The sequence below is a fragment of the Motacilla alba genome, chromosome 12, assembly GCF_015832195.1.
Source record: "Motacilla alba alba isolate MOTALB_02 chromosome 12, Motacilla_alba_V1.0_pri, whole genome shotgun sequence".
In the NCBI taxonomy this organism is placed as follows: domain Eukaryota; kingdom Metazoa; phylum Chordata; class Aves; order Passeriformes; family Motacillidae; genus Motacilla; species Motacilla alba.
This window is the reverse complement of record NC_052027.1, coordinates 6,687,121-6,706,883: the sequence shown is the minus strand read 5'-3', so window position 1 is coordinate 6,706,883 and position 19,763 is coordinate 6,687,121. Positions and strand designations below refer to the sequence as shown.

The 19,763-nt window shown below is 46.6% G+C and overlaps 1 protein-coding gene across 5 annotated transcripts in view; it reads right to left on the bottom strand.

The window, feature by feature from the left end:
* The window catches only part of ADAMTS9 (ADAM metallopeptidase with thrombospondin type 1 motif 9), an 81,864-nt gene that overhangs the window by 36,616 nt on the left and 25,485 nt on the right, over positions 1-19,763 (bottom strand). For all 5 annotated transcript variants that reach the window (XR_005258364.1, XM_038148877.1, XM_038148878.1 and 2 more), the window contains 15 exons: positions 14,369-14,550; positions 14,134-14,270; positions 12,958-13,075; positions 12,598-12,693; positions 9,901-10,067; positions 9,663-9,792; positions 8,972-9,098; positions 7,127-7,337; positions 6,236-6,400; positions 4,952-5,116; positions 3,962-4,081; positions 2,063-2,167; positions 1,750-1,917; positions 1,288-1,572; positions 480-641 (listed from right to left, as the gene is read on the bottom strand). Coding sequence is in view for 4 of the 5 variants with exons in the window: in XM_038148877.1 (XP_038004805.1) it covers positions 480-641; positions 1,288-1,572; positions 1,750-1,917; positions 2,063-2,167; positions 3,962-4,081; positions 4,952-5,116; positions 6,236-6,400; positions 7,127-7,337; positions 8,972-9,098; positions 9,663-9,792; positions 9,901-10,067; positions 12,598-12,693; positions 12,958-13,075; positions 14,134-14,270; positions 14,369-14,550 (2,338 nt within the window). In the remaining variant the exon portion in view is untranslated. The remainder of the gene's footprint in view (positions 1-479; positions 642-1,287; positions 1,573-1,749; positions 1,918-2,062; positions 2,168-3,961; positions 4,082-4,951; positions 5,117-6,235; positions 6,401-7,126; positions 7,338-8,971; positions 9,099-9,662; positions 9,793-9,900; positions 10,068-12,597; positions 12,694-12,957; positions 13,076-14,133; positions 14,271-14,368; positions 14,551-19,763) is intronic.

The following is a 19,763-nucleotide window of genomic DNA, read 5'->3' as shown; positions in this document are numbered from 1 at the left end:
TCTGTTCCCAACTAATCCACTTCAGCCAAATCCCTCTCGTGAGCCTCAGATGGACCTTCAGCTGACTCAGCTTCTCTCCCCCTAAGGCTGCTCATGCTACTCCACCATGATACTGCCCAACTTAATGTGATAATGGAGGTTTACATCTCTAATTGCTCATCTCAGATTAATTTTCAAAAGGAAGCAGTGCTTTTATTTTAAAAAAAGGTCTTCAGTTAAACTAGCATTCTCTTAAAAAAAAAAAATCTTAATTTTTGTAAAACTTACTCTTGCTTGGGAAGAAAGTTTTCCCATGACAAATGGAAATGAAAACACCACCCAACAATTGCTTGGGTTCCCTCATTTATCAGAGGCTGTCCTTCAAGTTCCAGTCCTTCTAATAAATGTCACCACAATACCCCTCTCTTCTCCCATTTTTCAGCCACCTGCTAATGAAAGTCTTGCCCTGGGCAGGGAGCCCAGATGGATGGTGCACTCACCTCTCCCCAGCTGCCATAGGCCCACTGAGGGCAGGGCCCGGATTCGCAGGATCTCTGCTCCATGGGTTTGCTTTTCTCATCACAGTTATTTGCAGTGTATCCATTTTCATCCTGGCACACCACGACCCGCCGCTGGAACCCCCCTGCACACGTGCTAGAGCACTGGAAGACACAATTGCCCACAGCTTCATTAAGTCCAGGAATAGGTTTGCATTCCCAGCTCCTTCCCAGTGCCTTGCACTGTGGGAATGCACTGCTAGAAGTTTAATACATCTAACAGGCATTATTAAACTTCAAAACCCAGCTATTGCTAATAGCAGTGCCATGACTTAGGTGCTGACTAAGCAAAGAAAGTAAACAGACTAGTTTTAAGCAGGTGAGTAATCCCTGCTGCAGTGTTTGACATCCCATTTGTGCTTAGTTCCCTTTAGAGACTTCCATGATAAAGCATTGCATACTGTTTGCAGTGAGAGGAGCTGGCATCAAGGCTCTGCTGTGCTTTGGCAACAACCCTGCACAGCTGTAAATGCCCCAGGAGACAGCCAAGTAGCAGAGGCCAGCCTTTGCCTCATGGAAAATAATGCTGTCAGCTTTCTGCCTAGACTGCCTTGGAGATACAAGGTATGAGAGGCTGACAAGTGATGCCTGAGCCCTTCTGCAACACTTGATTGTGTGAGCAGAGAGCAGACAGTGGGGAGAAAGGTCCCTCTCTCTTTTCCCTTTGTGCTGACTTTAAGAAAACATGGATTAGCTTGGGAAAGAAACAAAACCCAACAAAACCCAGGAATAAGGGATTCAGGGCACTTACAGCACCCCAGGGGCCAATCCTCCACTGATTGCCTCCTGGTATATGTGCTCGGTTTCGGTTCGGGCTGCCCCCAGGGTGCGGTTTGAGGCGATGATCCGGATAGAGGAAAGGGGGGATGGGCCTGCCGTAGTCATGGCTGTTTGGATGACAAGGAGACATGGAGCACTCTTGCTCGGTGGCAGGGAGGTCGTCTGGGTCACACTCGCTCCTATCCACCAGCTGGTCACTGTAATTGACGCAGATCACTTGTCGCGTTGCCTTACCTTGACCACAAGTCACCGAGCACTGTGTTACAGTGGGAAAAGGAGACATGGTCATATTTCCAGTCTTGAAAACCAGCTCTTGCAAATAATGAACAGCAGAAAACCCAAATAACCTCACTTATAAAAGGGCAAGTGCGACAGATTAATGAAGCACATTTCCAGCAATGAGGTCTCTTGCAAGAGACAGTGTGATGCTTACAGAGCTCCACTCCAAGGCCTTCCACTGCCCGCACGGTGTCACGGTGCACATTTCTGTGGCTGATGGCTTTGGAAGGTGGAAACAAGCTGACTCATCGGCCACGGAGCCCTGGTCATCCCGGCAGCTGACGTATCTCATCCGGGTTCCCTTCCCACATGTTGCGGAGCACTAGGGAAGAGCAAAGAACACTCCGCTAGGAAGTTGCCTGACATACATTGCAAGGACTTTGTAATGAAAAGTTGGGCATATGCACTTAAAAATATCACATTGTCTATTGTAAAATAATCCTGAAAGTATTATGATGGGTGCTTACCGGTGTCCAGGATCCAAATCTCCACTGTGTCCTGTGAATGCCTGATATGGCTCTCTTGGCTTCAGGACTATTTGGATGGGAAGGACAAACAGCTATTTCACAGTCCTGTACAGAAAATACATGGGGGAAAAGCAGCATATAAAGAATTTGCAGATGTTTTGATTAAACCACCTCCTCTTCAATGTAATTATGAAGAACACGCAACATCTTGAAACTCTGTGACCTGCACGCGTTGTGCAGGCAGCTTCCTCCCTGCAACCCCTTGGTGAATCAGCAAAACTCAGCATCATTTCCTGGGGCCTTCATATGCAGTTCCCTATACGGACTTTTGACTTATTAGGAACTCTACAATAGGGATCCCCATAACCATGTGCCATCTCCATGCATTAAAACCAGATGTTTTTGAGGCAAAAGATGAAAGTTCATTAAACGTTCTGCCATGAACACACATCTGCAAAACAGCAACTTTATCTCCCTTCAAAGCTCCCTTCCTTCAGTGTGAGACCTGCAGCCCACACAATAAAGGTTATGCTGCTGATTGCAGCCCTTTGATTCCCTGCAGCCTACCAGACCACCTATATCCATGGGCTGATCTCCACCACACACCAAGCAATGTGAGGTTTTGGGGACAGACGTGTCATTCTGCTCAGTCTTTGTACAATGCCTCACAGGAGGGCTCTGGTCCTGTCTGGACCTCCCAGGAGGTCTGGTGCCAGAAACTATGAACATCCATGACTTTACTCCATTGAGTAGACCTTGCCAAAAAGGAAATTAAGAGTGATTGTCCCTGTGAGGGGGAGAGCAGCTTCTGACAAATGGCAAACCTGATTTCTGTTTTGCTGTGATTTCACTTATGCTGGAGGCATGCATACCAAATGATGGCTGATGACAGGTGGGTTTGCTACCCCTTGACTGTAGTGCAACTGGTCTCCATACAGGAGAAAACCAGCTCTTTCCCAAATGTTGTGGCCTTGGTTAAACTCTGAGTTCATGCAAGCCTGAAGCTGCACAGGGCGTGAGCACTACAGTTCTCCTAGATGACAGATAGATGGTAATGTTCTGTTTTATTCAGCTCCTCCAGACACCTTGGACATATCCTCTGTTTGAAATGGGAATTTACATGTTTGCTTCCAAGTACACAGCATGGAAAGCCTCTTCAGCAAATTTTCAAAGAGTATGCAACGTTTCCCAATTTATCTGGCCAAGGAGGACATGTCTGGAACTGCAGCTGTCACAGACATTACATTGTCACATGCAGGAGACAAGCAACTATGGCCTCTCACCATCATTTGTGGTGAGGGGCAACAGCAACAGTCCTGCAGCCACATGAGCCCAGACTACAGCCAGGCATCCTGGACTCCATGCAAGCCAAAGGAGGTGTCTGCTGTGTCAGAACCTGAACCTCTGAGGCCAGTAAATATGTCTCAACCTTGAGGTCTCTTGTTGTTATCCCAGATTCATTCACTGCAGCTTCTTTAGCTCATGAGCTCTTAAGAGTCCAGCTTTAGTGCTGCATCCGAACACACCTTCACAACCCATTGCATGACTAGAGCTCCATGGATATAAACCATAAGCAAATTTAATTAATTTTCACCCACAAAGTCCTGATACCCTCATAGGTTGTCTGTTGCCTTTCTGGCAATCTGGTGCTTCAGTAAGGTGAACCTCATGGAGAGGATCTGGATGGGAACTCCCTGAACACAGTTTATCTATCCCATTTCTACCAAAGCAGGGTGCTGTGCTGCATCTTTCCAACAACCATGAGCAGCCCAAGGTACTGCTCTGCAGGGCTGGCATTCGGGGCAAAGCTTTGCTGCAGCAACATATCCCCTGAACCTGTAGCCTGGAAACCTCTATACACACACTGGGAAGAGATGGAGACAAGAGAGCAGGATTTACCTGGGTATCTGTAGGCCTGGTTGCAGCATTACACTCGTTATCATCCACCACTGACACGTAGGTGCCCACAACACACTTCACTGCTCTCATCTGGTAGCCTTGGCCACAAGTCACAGTGCACTGGGAGAAGACAGATGGGAGAAAAGAGCACTGGGTCTGAGTAGGTGCTTTGGTTAGAAAGTATTAATTAGCCCAGTCTTTGTTTAGGCACGTAGCAAGAGCAGCAAAAATGATAGACAGTTTCCCTTCTGGTTTCTCTCCACTTCATGCATTTCAGCTTTAAATTAGGTCAAAGTTTTAACTCACTGCAGCCACCAGTGCCTTGCACGCTTCACTTGCTTCTTTGGGAAGGAAGGTGATAGCACTGAAATGATTTACTTTGCTGCACACATTAGAATCTGAGTCTGGTAGAACCTGTATGATATCCTTCTTTAAAACTGGTTGTTCAGCCCCATGGTAGCACGAGCAGCTAATGAATAATTTTACTGATGGGAAATATGTCTGACTGGGACAACCTGTCTGGGTTTGTTGCTGTTTTTTAAGTCAAGAGCTAACAGCTTTGTGAAAAAGCAGATGCCAAAACACTCTGGGAGGAATGAGTAACTTGTATTTTAACAGAAAAAAAACCCTCACTAACCCAGAAACTGGAAAACATGAAAAGCAACAAAAGTTATTCAAAGTGAGCAGCTTTTCTGTGAAAATTAGGGCATGTATTTATGTGCCTAAATATGGATTTAGGAGCGTAACCTTGGAAACCCCTTTTTTTTGAAAATCACGGCCAATTCAGTATGACAGAGATTAAATTTAGCACAAAGGGCAGGTACTGTTATTGCTGCCTATCCGCTGAACCCGAGCAAACAGAGGGCTGCTTTGGTGCACAAATCAATTAACACAGTTATGCTGCTGAATCTGGATGAAAGGGCAGCGCCCAGCCCCAGCCACCCTTATCCAGATCCCCCCAGCCAGGAGCCCTGTGGGGCTGTGTGGTACCTGTCCCCATGGCCCCACTTGCCACGAGGCACACTCCTGCTGCTGGCACATCTGCACCGACTCCGGCTTCATCTTGGGGTCGCAAAACCTGTCGTTCAATCGATCTTCTCCAAACTGGCACCACGTCTGGCGGTGCTTGTGCCCTTTTCCACAGGTGACCAAGCACTGTGAGGAGAAAAGAGCAAGCTCAGGTGGTGCTGGGGATGCACTGCCAGCTCAGCATCTGCCCTGGCACCGGAAAATAAACCTGGAGATCTACTGCAACCACTGCTTTAAAAAATCCTGGTGCTGAAGTGCAGCTCTTTAGCTAATATCAACATGTCCTGGAAGACAGGGGAGTGTCTTGTCAACAAGAAGATTGCTCTCAGGAGCTGGTCTAGAGCAGGGGTTGGATAATGGAGAGCACAGCTGGGCTAGAATACTTCAGCATGGGCAAAGTGAGACCACAAAGGCTCTTGAATTCCAGAAGCTGTGAGACACAGGGCAAAGGCACAGCACTGCCCTGTGGGGTTTTAGCTGTGCACAACAGGGTGTTTCTAAAACACTTATTCTTTCTGAGTGTGCATTTTAAGGGTCTTAGCTTCTGCAGGCTGTGAACACTTCTTCCACTGCCCTGGCGTGGCTTGGACTGCCACCAGCTCGAATCAGAAGACACGTTTAGTAGAAAACAATCCTTGTTCCCATTTAATTGCTTTCATTATGCCCTAAAAGAACATGACTCACAGAAACAAGAGAAATTTGGCCACAATGATGATGAGCACCCTTTGAAGATTGTTCTCCAGGACCCCCAGTCCTGCTGCAGAGACAAACCTATCAAGATCATTTTGTTGCATTGCAAAAAACACCAGCAGCAGTGGAAGCAGTAATAAACAGCAGAGAGAGGCTGAGCAAAACATCAGCAGGGTGCAATCCTGCCCTCCAGTGACAGCCAGAGCTGCCAGGGCTCTTGAGGACAATCTCAAGGGAAAATGAGGGCAGAAGGTATTTTTCTTCCCAAATGCACAGCAGAACTACGGAAAAACTGTGGAGAAATTACTGCGGGATTGCAGAGACATTAACCCCTGGTGGCTTTGCAGGGAGGAAAGTGGCCACTTGACCAGTGGTGACAAGGCCAATGACTTTGCTGCCCATCTGAAGCCTCCCTGCGCACAGGCTTGCCACCTTCTGCAGGAGGCACAAACAAATCACGGCAGACCAGCAGGGATGGAGACACCTCTTTGCAGACACCAGCCCCTCAGGGTGGAGGAGCAGCAGGGTGAGCCCAGCCTGGTGAGCAGCACCCACCTCGGACCAGTCGCCGGTTTTCCACTGTGGGCACGCGAAGTCGCTGCATCGCTGCACCGTCAGCTTCTCCTGCTGGCTGCACTTGCTGTCGTCCAGCACGTCGTTGTAGGTGCTCACACACATGGCTCGCCGCCGCCGCGTGCCCCCGCCGCAGCTCTTGGAGCACTGCGAGGGACACACGCCCAGTCAACATTTCCTGCCACTCTACTGCTATTGCCACCTCCCTCTTTGCAGTCACTGTGGAGTGACTGCAGGAAACCTCCAGAGCAACAATTTATACATTAAGTAACAAGCTTTTACTTTATATACTCCTTTAAAATGCTAATCTTGCTAAGCTTAATAAAATGTCGTGGCAATGTGTTTCACAAATTCATTTCAGGTTATAACCCCATTATTACTTTTACAAGTGTTGCCTTTCAGTTCTCCTAAATGGCTGCTGCTTGTTCTCATTTTGAGAGAGATTAACTCTCTCTGACCAGCCCCACTTTACTGTGCCCTCCCTGAAAACCCCAGGCTCATCAATCTCTCGGTTGCCTGCATTCAGGAATTTTCTTGTTCATGCAAAAGCCAAGATGTGTAAAGGAAACAAATTTCAGAAGTCTTCTGATGGCAGCAACATGTCCTCCCCAGCTCCTGGCAGTGCTAACACCTTTGATGGCAGAAGACAGCTAGCAGAGCTTCATGTAATGAAGACAGATACTTAAAGCATAGGTTAATTGCAATGGAAGGTAAGGAGTACCAGGCTGATTCAGACTGGAGTGTCCTCCAGAGGAAGCAATGAAAGCAGAACCACTGTGGCCATATTTTACATATATTCTGTTAGCAACCTCAACAGCCCAACGTCCTCCTGCGCAAGGAGCGGCATTTGCCGTGCCACAGAGCATCCCTTACCTCAGTCCAGGCCGAGTACCGCCATCCTCCCACGTTACAGTCTCCAGTGCACTTCTCCCTCGTGCTGGGCTTGGCCTGGCTGTTGCAGAAGCGGTCGTCCACCTTCTCTATCTTGCCCTCCAGCCGGCTGTACTTGGAGCAGTAGATCTCCAGGGTGCGGTAGCCCAGCCCGCACTGTGCCGTGCACTCGCTCTTCCTCGCGATGTGCCACCTGCGCCGAGGACAGCAAACATCAGCCCGGGGCAATGCAGGACCGTGCTCAAGGGTGTTGGACAGAAATAACCAATAAATGCTCTTGAACAGGAAGTTTTGGCTCTGTGTCACACTTCCCAGTGCTTTGGGACTTACAATTACCCTAGCATTGCTGCTTGAAGGGAAGGAATTGTCAGAAGGTCTTTCTTAGAGCAAAAGAAAGACAGCAAAGCCATACTGTAATCCTGTGGGACCAGACAAGGTGGCAAGGGGAGTTCATGGCCAAGCAGTGCTCTGAAAGCTCCTGAAAGCTTTCCACCCCATGTTCCCCTGCACTTGCCACCTCGGCATCTAAAAACTGGAAAATACAGCATCAGAAAATGATCTGCACAGGCTGGAGAGGTGTTCCACACCTACAAAGCAGCTTCAGCTCTCCAAAGAACAAGCAAATGATTTTCTACAAGATACTCAAGCCCTAGGTGTGTCAGCAGGGATTAGAGGTGTTCCCTCTTGACAGATTTCCACCCTGCTGCCTCCTCCATGAGATGGACAACAAGGATGGTGCTGGAGGCCCCCAGGCACCCACCTGGGAGTACACCCCCACTTCACATCAGCCCAGCTCTGAAAGAGATGCTAGACATGAGGCCTGATCCAGGGAGGTGCTGGAGACCCTAAAGCAAACAGGAGCCCATTGCCCCTCACACCTGGCAGGGGTGGTTTCTGGGGGAGGAGGCAGTGACATCCTCTAGGGGTCCTGGAGACCCTCGGGCTGCTGCCTGTGCCTGTACAGGGAGCACAGAGCCCCGCTCCCAAGCCAAGAGAGCAGACTCTATCACAGCCCAGAGAAGAATAACATCAAGGGGATTTGGAATCAATAGCTCCTGACTGGTGGGAGCCTCACATCCCTGCATGCTTTTCAGACTCCTGCTTTGCCCTTCTCAAGTTTCCAACCTGTTGCAATGGCAACAGCTGTTACCGCGACAACCCGGCCCCGCACAGCCCCTGCACAGCCCCGTTTAACAGGGCTGGAGAAACCCCTCGGGAAGCTCGGCCATCTGAATTGCTTCACCAGCAGACAGACGCTTAATGCCACCACATTTAAACCCCGGGAAGGAAAACAGATTGCTTTTTAAAGGAAAATGGGTTGTGATGATTTAGACTGTGCTCCATCAATTCCAGCTTGCCAAGAATTGTCTGGGGACAACCCCGAACCCATTCCACACTTAAGCCTATTCTTTGCTTTAAATAAACAGTGATAAATCCAAGTCTTAGCTACGTTTTTGCTTTAAGTATATGTTTTCTCCCCTTTGCAGGCTGTATGTGGAATGGTGCTGAGCATTTCTGATCCAGGCAGATGCAAATTTCAGGCCCTGTACTGCACAGGGAGATTTTTCAACATTAGAGAATTTTTGTTATAGCTAGCTCTAATTGAATCCAGCAAGAGAAATGTAAAAACATTGAAAAGTGCCTTTCAAAACACCACTGGTGGATGACAATCCCTCTTGGCTGACAAAGAGGCAACTACCAACACTTTTCTTTTTCAAAATCTAATACAGGCTGGTGAGAAAGGGAATTAGGGTGAGAAGCGAAAGGAAAGAGGAGTAAATAATAAGTACACAATGTTATTTATATACATGGCTGAGCACAGTGCACCTTAATTCACATTCTGTGTTACAAGGCTCGGTGCTGGGGTCAGGCTGGGGAATTCGATCGCATCGCTGGTCTGACACCGTGAGCTGATCTGACTCTCTCTTACACACAGGCTTCCTTTTTCGTTCTCCTGCACAGAGAAAACCAGCACTTGGTTTGAGTCATGCAGCAAAGTGATTAATTCAGTTATTTCTCTTACACCTTCTATAGCAGTATTTCAGAGATGTTTAGGTGTGCTTTTCTACCTCTGTCAGAAACAGGGAGGGGGTGAACACTAAGCAGAGCAGAAGGGGTTTATCGCAGATGGGATGGGCACAGGCAGAGAGCTGCAGTACCCCCATAGGGATGGGCTCTGAGTATTTAGCAGGGTGGGCACTGACCATGATTGGATTTCAGACGCAAAACCAGACACTAGTGCATTTTGCAGCCTTAGGAAATGCCTCATGACCTTTCCTGTGCTCCAGCTTCCTCACCTGCAAATCAGGTTATGAAGCTCACCCAGCTGGGAGGGGGTGTAAAGTGCCCTGCTCTGAAACCCAGAAGCACCCTCCAGGATGTTATCATCCACTGCAAACCAGGGAAACAATCGTACCCACAGGGTGAGAATCTCAAAGAAATCAAACAGAGAGGGATATGACAGCAATGCCCAGACTCCAAATGAATCAAGGATAAAACTACCCTCCCAAGCACCCACCTTGGCAGAGCTTACTGCAGGGCTGCCAGGGGCCATGCTCATTCCAGTAAAACTGCTGAGGTTTGTCCTCAATAGGGATATTGAATGTGTAACGAACGTCAGGATTGTACAAATTGCCCACTGATAAAACCTGAGAGGAAGAAAAATGAAGCAGAATAAACCAACAGATATCACTGCCCACTGTTTTCAGTCCAACAATGCTGGGCAGACTTGTCCATACACACAACATATACTTCACCTGAAGTGTTATTTCTTGCTCAATCCGATCTGTAGAATTAATCCTTTCAACAGTATTATCGGAGCCACTGTATTCGATCACAGCATTCCCAACTTTGATTTCCCTTTTAAACATACTGACGACAAAGTCTCCATTTAATATAAAGTCTCCTTGACTGTTAGATAAAGCTGCATAGGTGCAAAAAACAATAACTAAAGAGGCAGAATTAACTCATACATACATAACAATGAGGGTCATGTGCTCTCAATGCTCCTTTCTCTGGGGGGGGGGGGGGTGGGGGGAAAAGCCCACTGGCACTCTCAAACAGAAAGGATGTAAAGTGAGCAGCAGAGCTCTTGCAGATATTCTGCCTTCTCCTTTTTCCACTGGAAAGCCTCCTAAAAATGAAGGCTGAATTCCTGAAGTTGTTGCTAAACAGTTCATCCATAACCCAATGCAGAGGTATCCAAAAGGCATTCTGGGCTGGCTGCTGCAAGGAGCACACATAGGCTGTATCCCCACATATACCACAGAAATAATCCTGTCCAAACTTTTCCATGAGTTCTGTGGATAGGGTGGCTTCCCTGGTGTTTCCAGGTGTGTTCTTAGGGTAAATGCACGCAGCCTAACTACCTAAACATAATTTTCTAGTAAATAATTACAGAGAGTTTGGTCAGTATCTGCCCCTTGGTCTCCCTCTCCCTCCTCCCCCCATACTTTTTATTATTCCAAATCTTAAGGTATGTGAGAGCACTGGAGGCTTAAAGCCTAAATGCTTTATAAAAGGAACAGTTTCCTGAAAACAGCAGTCTGCTGCACAACTTCACACTAATGCGATTATGTAGCTAATTTCCTAAGTTAGTTTCCCCACCATTTCACCCATCACAGCTATGTTACTAAAAAGCCCCTGTACTGAAAAATCTAAACACCAAAACACCAAAGGGAAGGTTTTTCCATCGAATGAGGAGAGATAATGAAGCAAAACACTGCTTAGTAGCAAAAAGACATAGATGGAGAAAACCTCACAAAGCAGAGGCTACACTCAACCAAGTTTCACACTTTGGAGGTTTTAATGTTATTAGGCAGTAGTAAAACTCATTAAAGGATTACTTCTCTTGTACTATATCTCCTATAACAGTAGGTACATCTTGGACTTGATGACAACATCAAATTCCTCCTAAATTGTTAAGCAACTACAAGGTTCACAGTAACTGAGGGCCCAAGATTTCACACTCAGTGAGCTGCAAAGTAAGTGGACACATGCACACTTCTCATTTGCTTCCAGTCAGGCCTAATGTGAAGAGATGCTTTCCCAGCAATATTAAAGCAACATTAAAGAAGATTTGACTTCATTGTTTCCCAAGAAGATTAAAGGCCCTCCAAGAAGAGCTGAGAAGTTTGGGGCTCCTTCTGGGGTGAACCAGTTTGAATAGGCACAACATAGGGAGGATTTTTTTTTTTCCAGGAAAGACAAAAAATAAAATTTGGCTCCCTCCTCCAAGACAGAAAACTCCGAGACCTCAGTAACGGTTTTTTTTGGTGCTGATGTGCATTCATGCTGCACCACCTCAACTTTTTGCCTCAATGAAGGGCCCAGCACACAGATGGCATTTCAGAGCAACAGCCAAGGTTGTCATTGCCTCCCTTTGGTGCATGGTAGTCTCTGGTACTTGTTTCTCAAATGAGTCCTTTCACCTTTGATGGGCTAGGGACCACCAGCCAACTCCCCTTTTTAACATACCTAGTCCCAGGAACTTGGTGAGATAGAACAAGATGAAGGGCCCTGTTCAAAGATATAAGTACAGAACCCTGTGCTGCTGGAACACAGCTGGTGGTGCAAGGCACAGGATGTGCAAAAGAGGAGGACCAGAGACTCTGACAGGACTTAATGGCAAAATCAGCCCTCAACTGGGAAGTGTAACATCCGTCGTGATGTTCATTTGTATTATCTCTGCTACTGAAGCCAAACAGAACTATCTGTGGGGTGAGTGATCATGGTGGAAAAGACACTCGTGGCCATGCTAACAGCACATATGTGCATGTAGCACAGTGGTCTAACACAGCACCACAAGCATTTTTCTCTGCCTCTAAAGACACAGCCACAGATTAGAGAACAATGATTATGAAATTCCTACAGCCAAAGGCCAAGTTACTGCTAGGTTTAAATCAAACCAACATCTTTGGTGCAGGGTATTTCTTTACAGTTACATATCACTATCAGGCAGGGACAAGAAGACCTTACTAACTGAAATCAGAATTATTATTCTCAGAAGAATAGAAAATAATTTCTCTTTGTATGTGTTTACACAAACATCTTTCAGGACATGGCACCAACCAAAGCATGGTGACAGCAGAGACAAAGTTGCAGTGAGGAGACTCCAGCAGAGCTCAGAATGCAGTTTGGTTCCCAGCTTTGTCCCTCAGCTACCACCCAGGCTCAACAGTCCTTCACAGCCCTAGACACACCCTAAGGGAATATTTCTGATAATTGGTGAACCTCCCAAACTTTGCAATTAAGATGGCATGAGCAAAAAAAAAAAAAATAAAAAAGGAAGAAGGTAAGGCTGAATGTTTGGCAGACATAGAAAAATTCTCACCAAGAAAACATCTCCCTCAAATTAATTCTTCAACCTCCCTAGCAGAGAGCTGCCAGTAGATACATCACCACAACCAGACAACCAAGCAGATTTCTGGAGTGACATAAGGAGTACAACTCACCCAGGTAGTTGTCATCCTCTGGTTTCCCTGAGTAACTGTGCTGACGCACATCAATATTAGTGGCACCAGCTGGGATGCGAACCACAACGTTATAACCTAGGAAAGATTTTACAGAAAGCCAAGGCTATTACACAGGCATTTGATTTGTTTTCTACAGGGGAGGGGAAATGAGCTAAGTTACCTCATATTACACAAGCTGATACTTTTCATTTAGGCATAGCATAAATAGTTATAAAATAGAATATACTATAGCTAGAAGGATTTTGTGTTTTACATCAGTGTTTTTGTAGATTAAATGTTGTAATGGCTTTTATAGACCCACATTTTTTCACTGTAAAGTTTTTAGCAACAGATTCTTACCATAATGCACCGTGTTAAATGTGCCTGCAACAGTTTTGCATGAAGAATTATCCCCACCACAAACACCACATTTATCTCTTCTTGCTTTTGAATTCAGCACATGATCACATCCAGCTTGCTTTAAGAGAAAAATTGAAAAAAAACAGATTGAGCAAACACAGACTAGAACAGCACTGACAAATCTCCTAATTAAGGCACACAAAAGCTGTGTATGCAAAAGGCTGCGGTGAGATAAACTGGTTTGCTTCCCCATGTTTTTTCCACTGATTTACAGTGTGACCATCCTACAAGGTTTTACAACAAAAGGCTTTTTTACAAAGCAAGAATCAGAACAACTGTTTGCACCAGGTAATGCTTTCACTAGGAAAAAAATTCTGCATCAATTGTTCCCATAGAGAAAAGTGTGAAGAACAATTGTGAATGGAAATGTAGGGCTCCAGGGCCTGATCAGGAAGTACTGGGGCAAATCACAGAAGGAAGCAACTCTGGGATTTAGGCTAAGATTCCACAGCCCTCAGGGACTTAGGGCAGATGTGTAAACATGTTCCACTTGAGTGTGCCCCAAGAAGAGCTGGTGAATGGTCTAGACTAAGATAAGGAGTGGCTGAGGGGGCTGAGGAGTTCAGCCTGGAGAAAAAGATGCTCAGGAGAGATTTTTCACTCTCTACAACTACCTGAGAGGAAGTTGTAGCCAGGCAGGCGTCAGGCTCTTTTCACAGGTAACAAGCAACAGGACAAGAGAAAACAGTCTGACGTTCAACAGGGGAGGTTGAGATTTGATATTAGGAAATAATTCTTCACCAAAAAGGTTGTCAAACACTGGAACAGGCTGCTCAGGGCAGTGGTGGGAGTCACCCTCCCTGATAGTATTAGAGGACATGTAGATATGGCACATGGTTTAGTGGTGGACTTGGCACTGCTGGGTTAATGGCTGGACTTGATCTCAAAGGTCTTTTCCAACCAAAATGATCCTATGATTCCACGTGTGTCTCTTTGGCAAATCTGGAGGCTGGCACAAGTTTCAGACCATTCGGGGCTGACAGAGCCTGCAGATGCTGCTGGCATCCTCTGAGTGAAGGGGACATGCCACCAACTGCTTGGAGCAGGGTGCAGAAGCGCCAGCCCGCCCTACAAAACTGCCATGCCCCTTTGGTGAAGAGGAGGGACCATGCTTACCCGGCAGAGGCCCTGCACGCAGATGTCGTTGGTGTCGGGGCCGCAGGGCGTCCCGTCGATGACGCGGTCCCGCAGCTGGTAATAGGCCGTGTTCCCCGCCACCCGGCAGAACAGCTTGCACCGATCCTTCATCAGGACTGCGGGGGAGGGAGGGAGACCAGGAGCACGTTATCTGAACACCCTCACCCCAGGCAGCAATCCAGGAGGCAGGATCTGCATCCCCCCAGCCACTTACTGCCGCTGTATTTGGGGACCCAGCGCACGTTCGTGGGCAGCCCGTTGATGTTGAAGTGCTTCCCATCAAAATCGGCACACTGCTCATCCCGGAAATCCTTCTTCAGCTTCGAGCAGGGTTCCGTGTTGCAGGATTTAAACTTCATGCGACGGCCCACGCAGTATTTCCCACCGTTTTTGGGTCTGCAGAGACAACACCAGGCTGGAAATGAGGTGGAATTGCAATTCTGCATCCAGTTCAGTACAGTCAGGACTTGCAGCAGCACTTTGTGGGCTCTGTCTTTCTGCATATCTTTAATTAATATCCCAGGCTGACAAGCAGGAAATGTTATGCTGGTGTCTAACAAAAAAATCCCCCATAGGCAATAAAAAGGGATGAAAAAGAGAATATTTGCTTTCTGATGGATGCCATGGTAGTGAGAGAAACAAGAAGGAAGAGCAACATCTCTCCCCATCTGAGGATTTATTTTCACATTGAGGGATCCCACTCAGGCCCATGTCTCCTTACAACCCCATCAGTCCTATGGATTTTGTGGCTGACAATTTGCCTTTGATCTAGCGGGTTGCAAATAACTAAACATTACAGGAGAAAAGGCTTCCTTCCCTGCAGAGGCTGAAAGGTCAGGCAGCACTTAGTCCTTCAGGATTTCTAGCCCCAAATGTTAAAAATGGTAATGCTGAGCACTTTGAAACAACTTTACCTCCATATATTCCAGAAAGCACCAAATACAGCCCATAAATAACTTAACCCCATTTTATAGCAGGATGACACTGGTATAAACTGGGAAGAGAGATCCCATCCAAGCCACATAAAACCCAGTGGATAAGCCTAGAAGCTTTCATTTTAAATTTCCTGACTCACAGATTCAGGGCTGTAGTCATAAAACTATTTTTCTCATATGTAGATGAAGCCTTTGCCAAAGAACATCACTCTGGGGACTGAGAGAGCCTCTCCCATTCCATCTGCTGCCAGCAGTGGTGCAAGAATGAGCTGCACATCAAAATAACCACCAAACCTACATCTTCTTCCTACCCCCTGAAAAATAAGTGCCTCCAGTAGCAAGAAGTGTAATCAGAAGAGTGACTTGCCAGGCTCCAACAACTGTGCATTCACAACTCCTGCCTTCCAGGGCTGTTCTTCAGGATCAGCTCTGCCTCGCCTGGGGACCAGGTGCCCATCAGTGCCCCAGGGATGCTGGCAGAATGCTCCTTCCCTTGGAGCTTGGTTGGGAAGGAACACACACGAGTTTGCACACTTGGAGAACCCTTCAAGATGCAGGTGAATGAGTGACAAATGGGAGACACCCCTGTCCTCAGAACAGAGGTGCTCACCATGAGATCTCCAAGCTGCACGCAGCCAGCACCTCTAACAAAAGAGATGGCGCCCCCCTTCACCTGCACAATGGTCTCTACACAGAGTGAGTCAACAAGTTCCTGCAGCTGAACAGAATCTTTTAGCATCTCTGCACCTCAGGAAGCCCAGCAGTGCCATTTCTCCCACAAATAAGAATTCTTAACTCTTACGCTTGAAAATTCTTTGTGACTCAAGTAGCAGAGTTCCTGTGAAACAACTGAGAGACAGAAGCACAGAACAGCTTGCCCTTGCCAAAAAAATGCCTGCAAAAGCAGGAAAGGCAGGCAGACTTCCCACCACCCCATCAGCACCACACTAGGGATGCTCACAGGTTTGGCAGAAGGAGTTGTGTCCTTGAGCAGCTGCAGGTGAGATGCTGAGCACCACCAGTTACACACGTGGGACTTTTCCTGCCAGCACCCTCCAGTCACTGAGATCCTCACTGCCTGTGGGGTGCAGACCCCTCTATCTTCATTTAGTCCTACCCTAAATACCACAGGGTATGATTTGTCTTCAGGCACAGCCCTGAGCAATAGCTCACAACACCAGCTCTACCTGCTCTGAGGGCAGTTCTCACATGCCACGTGGAAGTGAAATGCCTGTCACTTCAAAGGTTTCTGGTGTTTGCAATTAAGCAAGTACAAGTGATAAAAAGCCCAAGCAACTGCACAGTGGCCATTGCAGATTCCTGATTACAGACTGATTTTACACCTTTACAGTTCCTAGTGGAGGAGTAAGTCTAAACCCGGTTTTTACTGATTTAGTCTGTTGTCCACCTTGTTGTGACAAACAACTTCAAAGAATTTACTTGATTACACTTGGGACAGCTCCAGGGCTATCCCAGCACAGCAGCTCCTGCAGACACAGCCCAAACTCCTCCTTGCCTTGCAGGCACAATGGCACTTGCTGGACGTTCCCCAATACCAGAGCCCATCCCATGGACTGTTCCCATGCACATGAGGCACCTCTAGCTACAAAGGGACATCTCAACCACCTTACTACACAGCAGACTGGGAAACTTCTTTATCATGGCAGCAGCACACTCCAGACCTGGGTGAGTCTGAGTCATTCATGGGGGAGTTAACAGGATTCATCTTTTTCACTTCAAAAGCATTTGTACCTCTGCAGGACTGCTGCAGTTTGACAAAGCCTCTGAGTTATACAAACCTTTAAGAGGGCATTTCTTTTTAAAAAAATTGCAATTACAACATTTTTATGGCAACCACACTGCTTCCAATATAAATCAATTTAACTAAAGTGAAACTCTCAACTATTTAGTTAAGGAGAACATGAAGAACATTCAGGAGCCTTTTCTATTTTTTTTTTAAGGTATGTCTGATAAAATCCGAAAATCCCAAGCTACTATTTACTTTTCTCTTCCTTAGACATGACCCCTGAGATTGAGATAACATTGACACATGGACACAGCACAAACTGAAGGATGCTAAAGCTTGCCACCTTGTTGCAAACTGTCAGCTTTGTAACCTTGGCAGTAAATCTCCTTGCAGATAATGCTGGGGGCTGAAGCACACTCACACTTCTGACACTTAAAAACAGCCCCAAACTCCCCTGACAGTTTCAGAGTGTTTTTAAGCAGCACTGCTTCTCATAGAAGGTGAGGGACAGAAAGAGCTGACCCTGAAAAAGAAGCCACCCTCATATAACATCAATTTTCAGAGTCATGAAGAAATACAGCATACTTCGTTCTGTGTAATATTTTTATGGATCATCAACAATGTACCACAGAGACAGAAGGGAAAGCAGTACATGCATTGAAACCTCCTTGTTTTGCTTCCATTCCCCTTTTCTCGGAGTCATCTACTTGGCCAATTAACAGCTGGCATGAACCCACTTTCAGTACAGTACCATTCCCCTGACAGGCTCCTGCACACACCCCAGACCCACTGCACCCCTCCCAGCAGCCCAGAAACTCTCAGGCCCAGGGAATGATGGGGTCTCATCCCCATTCCCACCTCAAGAGGTCTGAAATACATGATGTTTAATCCATTCACCTTGAGCATTTTCACTTGCAGATTTTGAGTCTGTGCTCATGTGTGACTGCAGAAAAATCTGTGAAGCTCCAGTGTGCACAGATCAGTTTGAGATATCCTTCCCCACATTCCAGAAAGCCCTAGGACTGGGAATTGGTTGGTGGCTAGCACAGTTATCTATACATTAGTTTACATGTCAGGCTCAGAGAGTTAAGCACAGGTGGATACTTCTGTGATGGACTAAAATGCACATGTGATCTGATTCACTTCCAGAGATAACATTCCCCCATCCAAAAAGCCATTCCTGAAAACAGAGCTTCTGGTATTGACATGCTATCAAATATGCCCTTTCCCATAATTCTGCAGCATGTCTTTATTTGAAAACCAGGGCTTGCAGCACAGCCCCTCTGATGATGCACCACAGCCAGGGGCTTTGTCCACCAGCCAGGCTCGAATTCCCATGCGGGCAATCTCAATGGGAAGGGTCTGGTCTGGTTAGCAAACACATTCCTTCAGGCTATGTCAAAACAGTCTGTTGCCATTCCAGAGCCTTACAGCTCTCCCTGCATCCCTGCAGGATATTCATCATGTAGGTGTCAGAGAACTCTACAAAAAGAGGCAGGAGCTGCAGCCTTACTTTCGGTAGCATGGAGAGAATGGATGTAATTTTCAACGCCAGATTTAACACAATTTTTTACTGGATGCAAGATCCCACCCCAGATTCTCATGCACAGAAAAAAAACAAAAACCAACAAGCTTTATAAAGATAAACCAACTAAGAATATAAAAAATTTATTGAGAATTATTTCAGATCTCACTGGAGGTATCTGGGATGGGTTTGCTGCCTTCTACAACAGAGGAGAAACTGTCTCTTTTAAAGTACTTTGAGAAGGGGAAAAGGCAATCCAGTGAGGTCTCATCCATTTGCATTGTTTTAGCAGCCCCGTGATAATGGGGACACGGGTGGTGGGACCTCACACTATGGTGTCAAATTATAGGCACAAACCAACAATCAGAGGAAAGTTCTGTGGATGGTTCCAGGACAGGCTACTCCTCCCAGAGACCTTGTGAGGGGCTGGAGAAGAGAGGCCAGTGCCAGCACAAGGCTCAGGAAAGGGGGCCTGGAAAATAACCACTATCAATCACAAGGATTTCTCAGGCAGCTTGGTGCCGAGTGTGTTTAGGTGCTTTTGCAAATCCCAGCTACAGCAATACACCTACTGAGGCACCAGGATACAAACCACAAGCAATCAGGGAAGATGGAATTTCAAATCCCTTGGCTAGCCTTTAGGATAAAGGAGATTTTCTATCACAAAAAGCTATCAGTCTGAATAGATGCCTCTCAGAAGACAGGAATACATCTCACTGACAGCATCCAAAGTATCAGCAGCAGAGCTGCAAAGATGCTTTGTTTTTTTCTTTCCATGGCTACAGAAGACCATATGGAGTGTGCTGACTCAGCACAGCCAGATGAGAGCTCTCTGCACTGGTAAAGTTTTTCTTAGCATTGTTTTAATTAACACGCTGGTGTCCTACTCTCTCAGCCTCAACTTTTGACACTTACCCAGCTGTGCTGGGCAGCCTCTCCTGTTACCACAGCATGAGTGTCATAGGTATAAGCTCCCCCTTCTCCCATTAGCAGTGATGAAACTATCACTGGCACATCTCTAGTGGCAATTTCCTTGGCAATAAACCATCCAACACCAATGATGAGAAATAGAAATCTTTTTAAGACCCCTTAGTGCAACCAGCCCCACAGACCCTCTCCTCCCTGTATCTCAGTCCCAAATAAAAGCCCAGAAAGCCTCCCTTCTTCTGCAAGAAGGCATTTAAACAGAAACCAGCACAATTCACAATTTACGTAAACAGGCTGCTTTGATACCAGTTGCTCAAGCTATTACTGTTGCACCAGCTACATATTTGTCTCCTTGAAGCCCACAGCAAAATACCCTGCCATTTCAAACGGTGCAGGATTTTGCATTCCAGGCTGATAGCAAACATTCTTGAGTACCACTTTTTAATAGGGCACAGATTTCTGCTGAGGTTTGTCT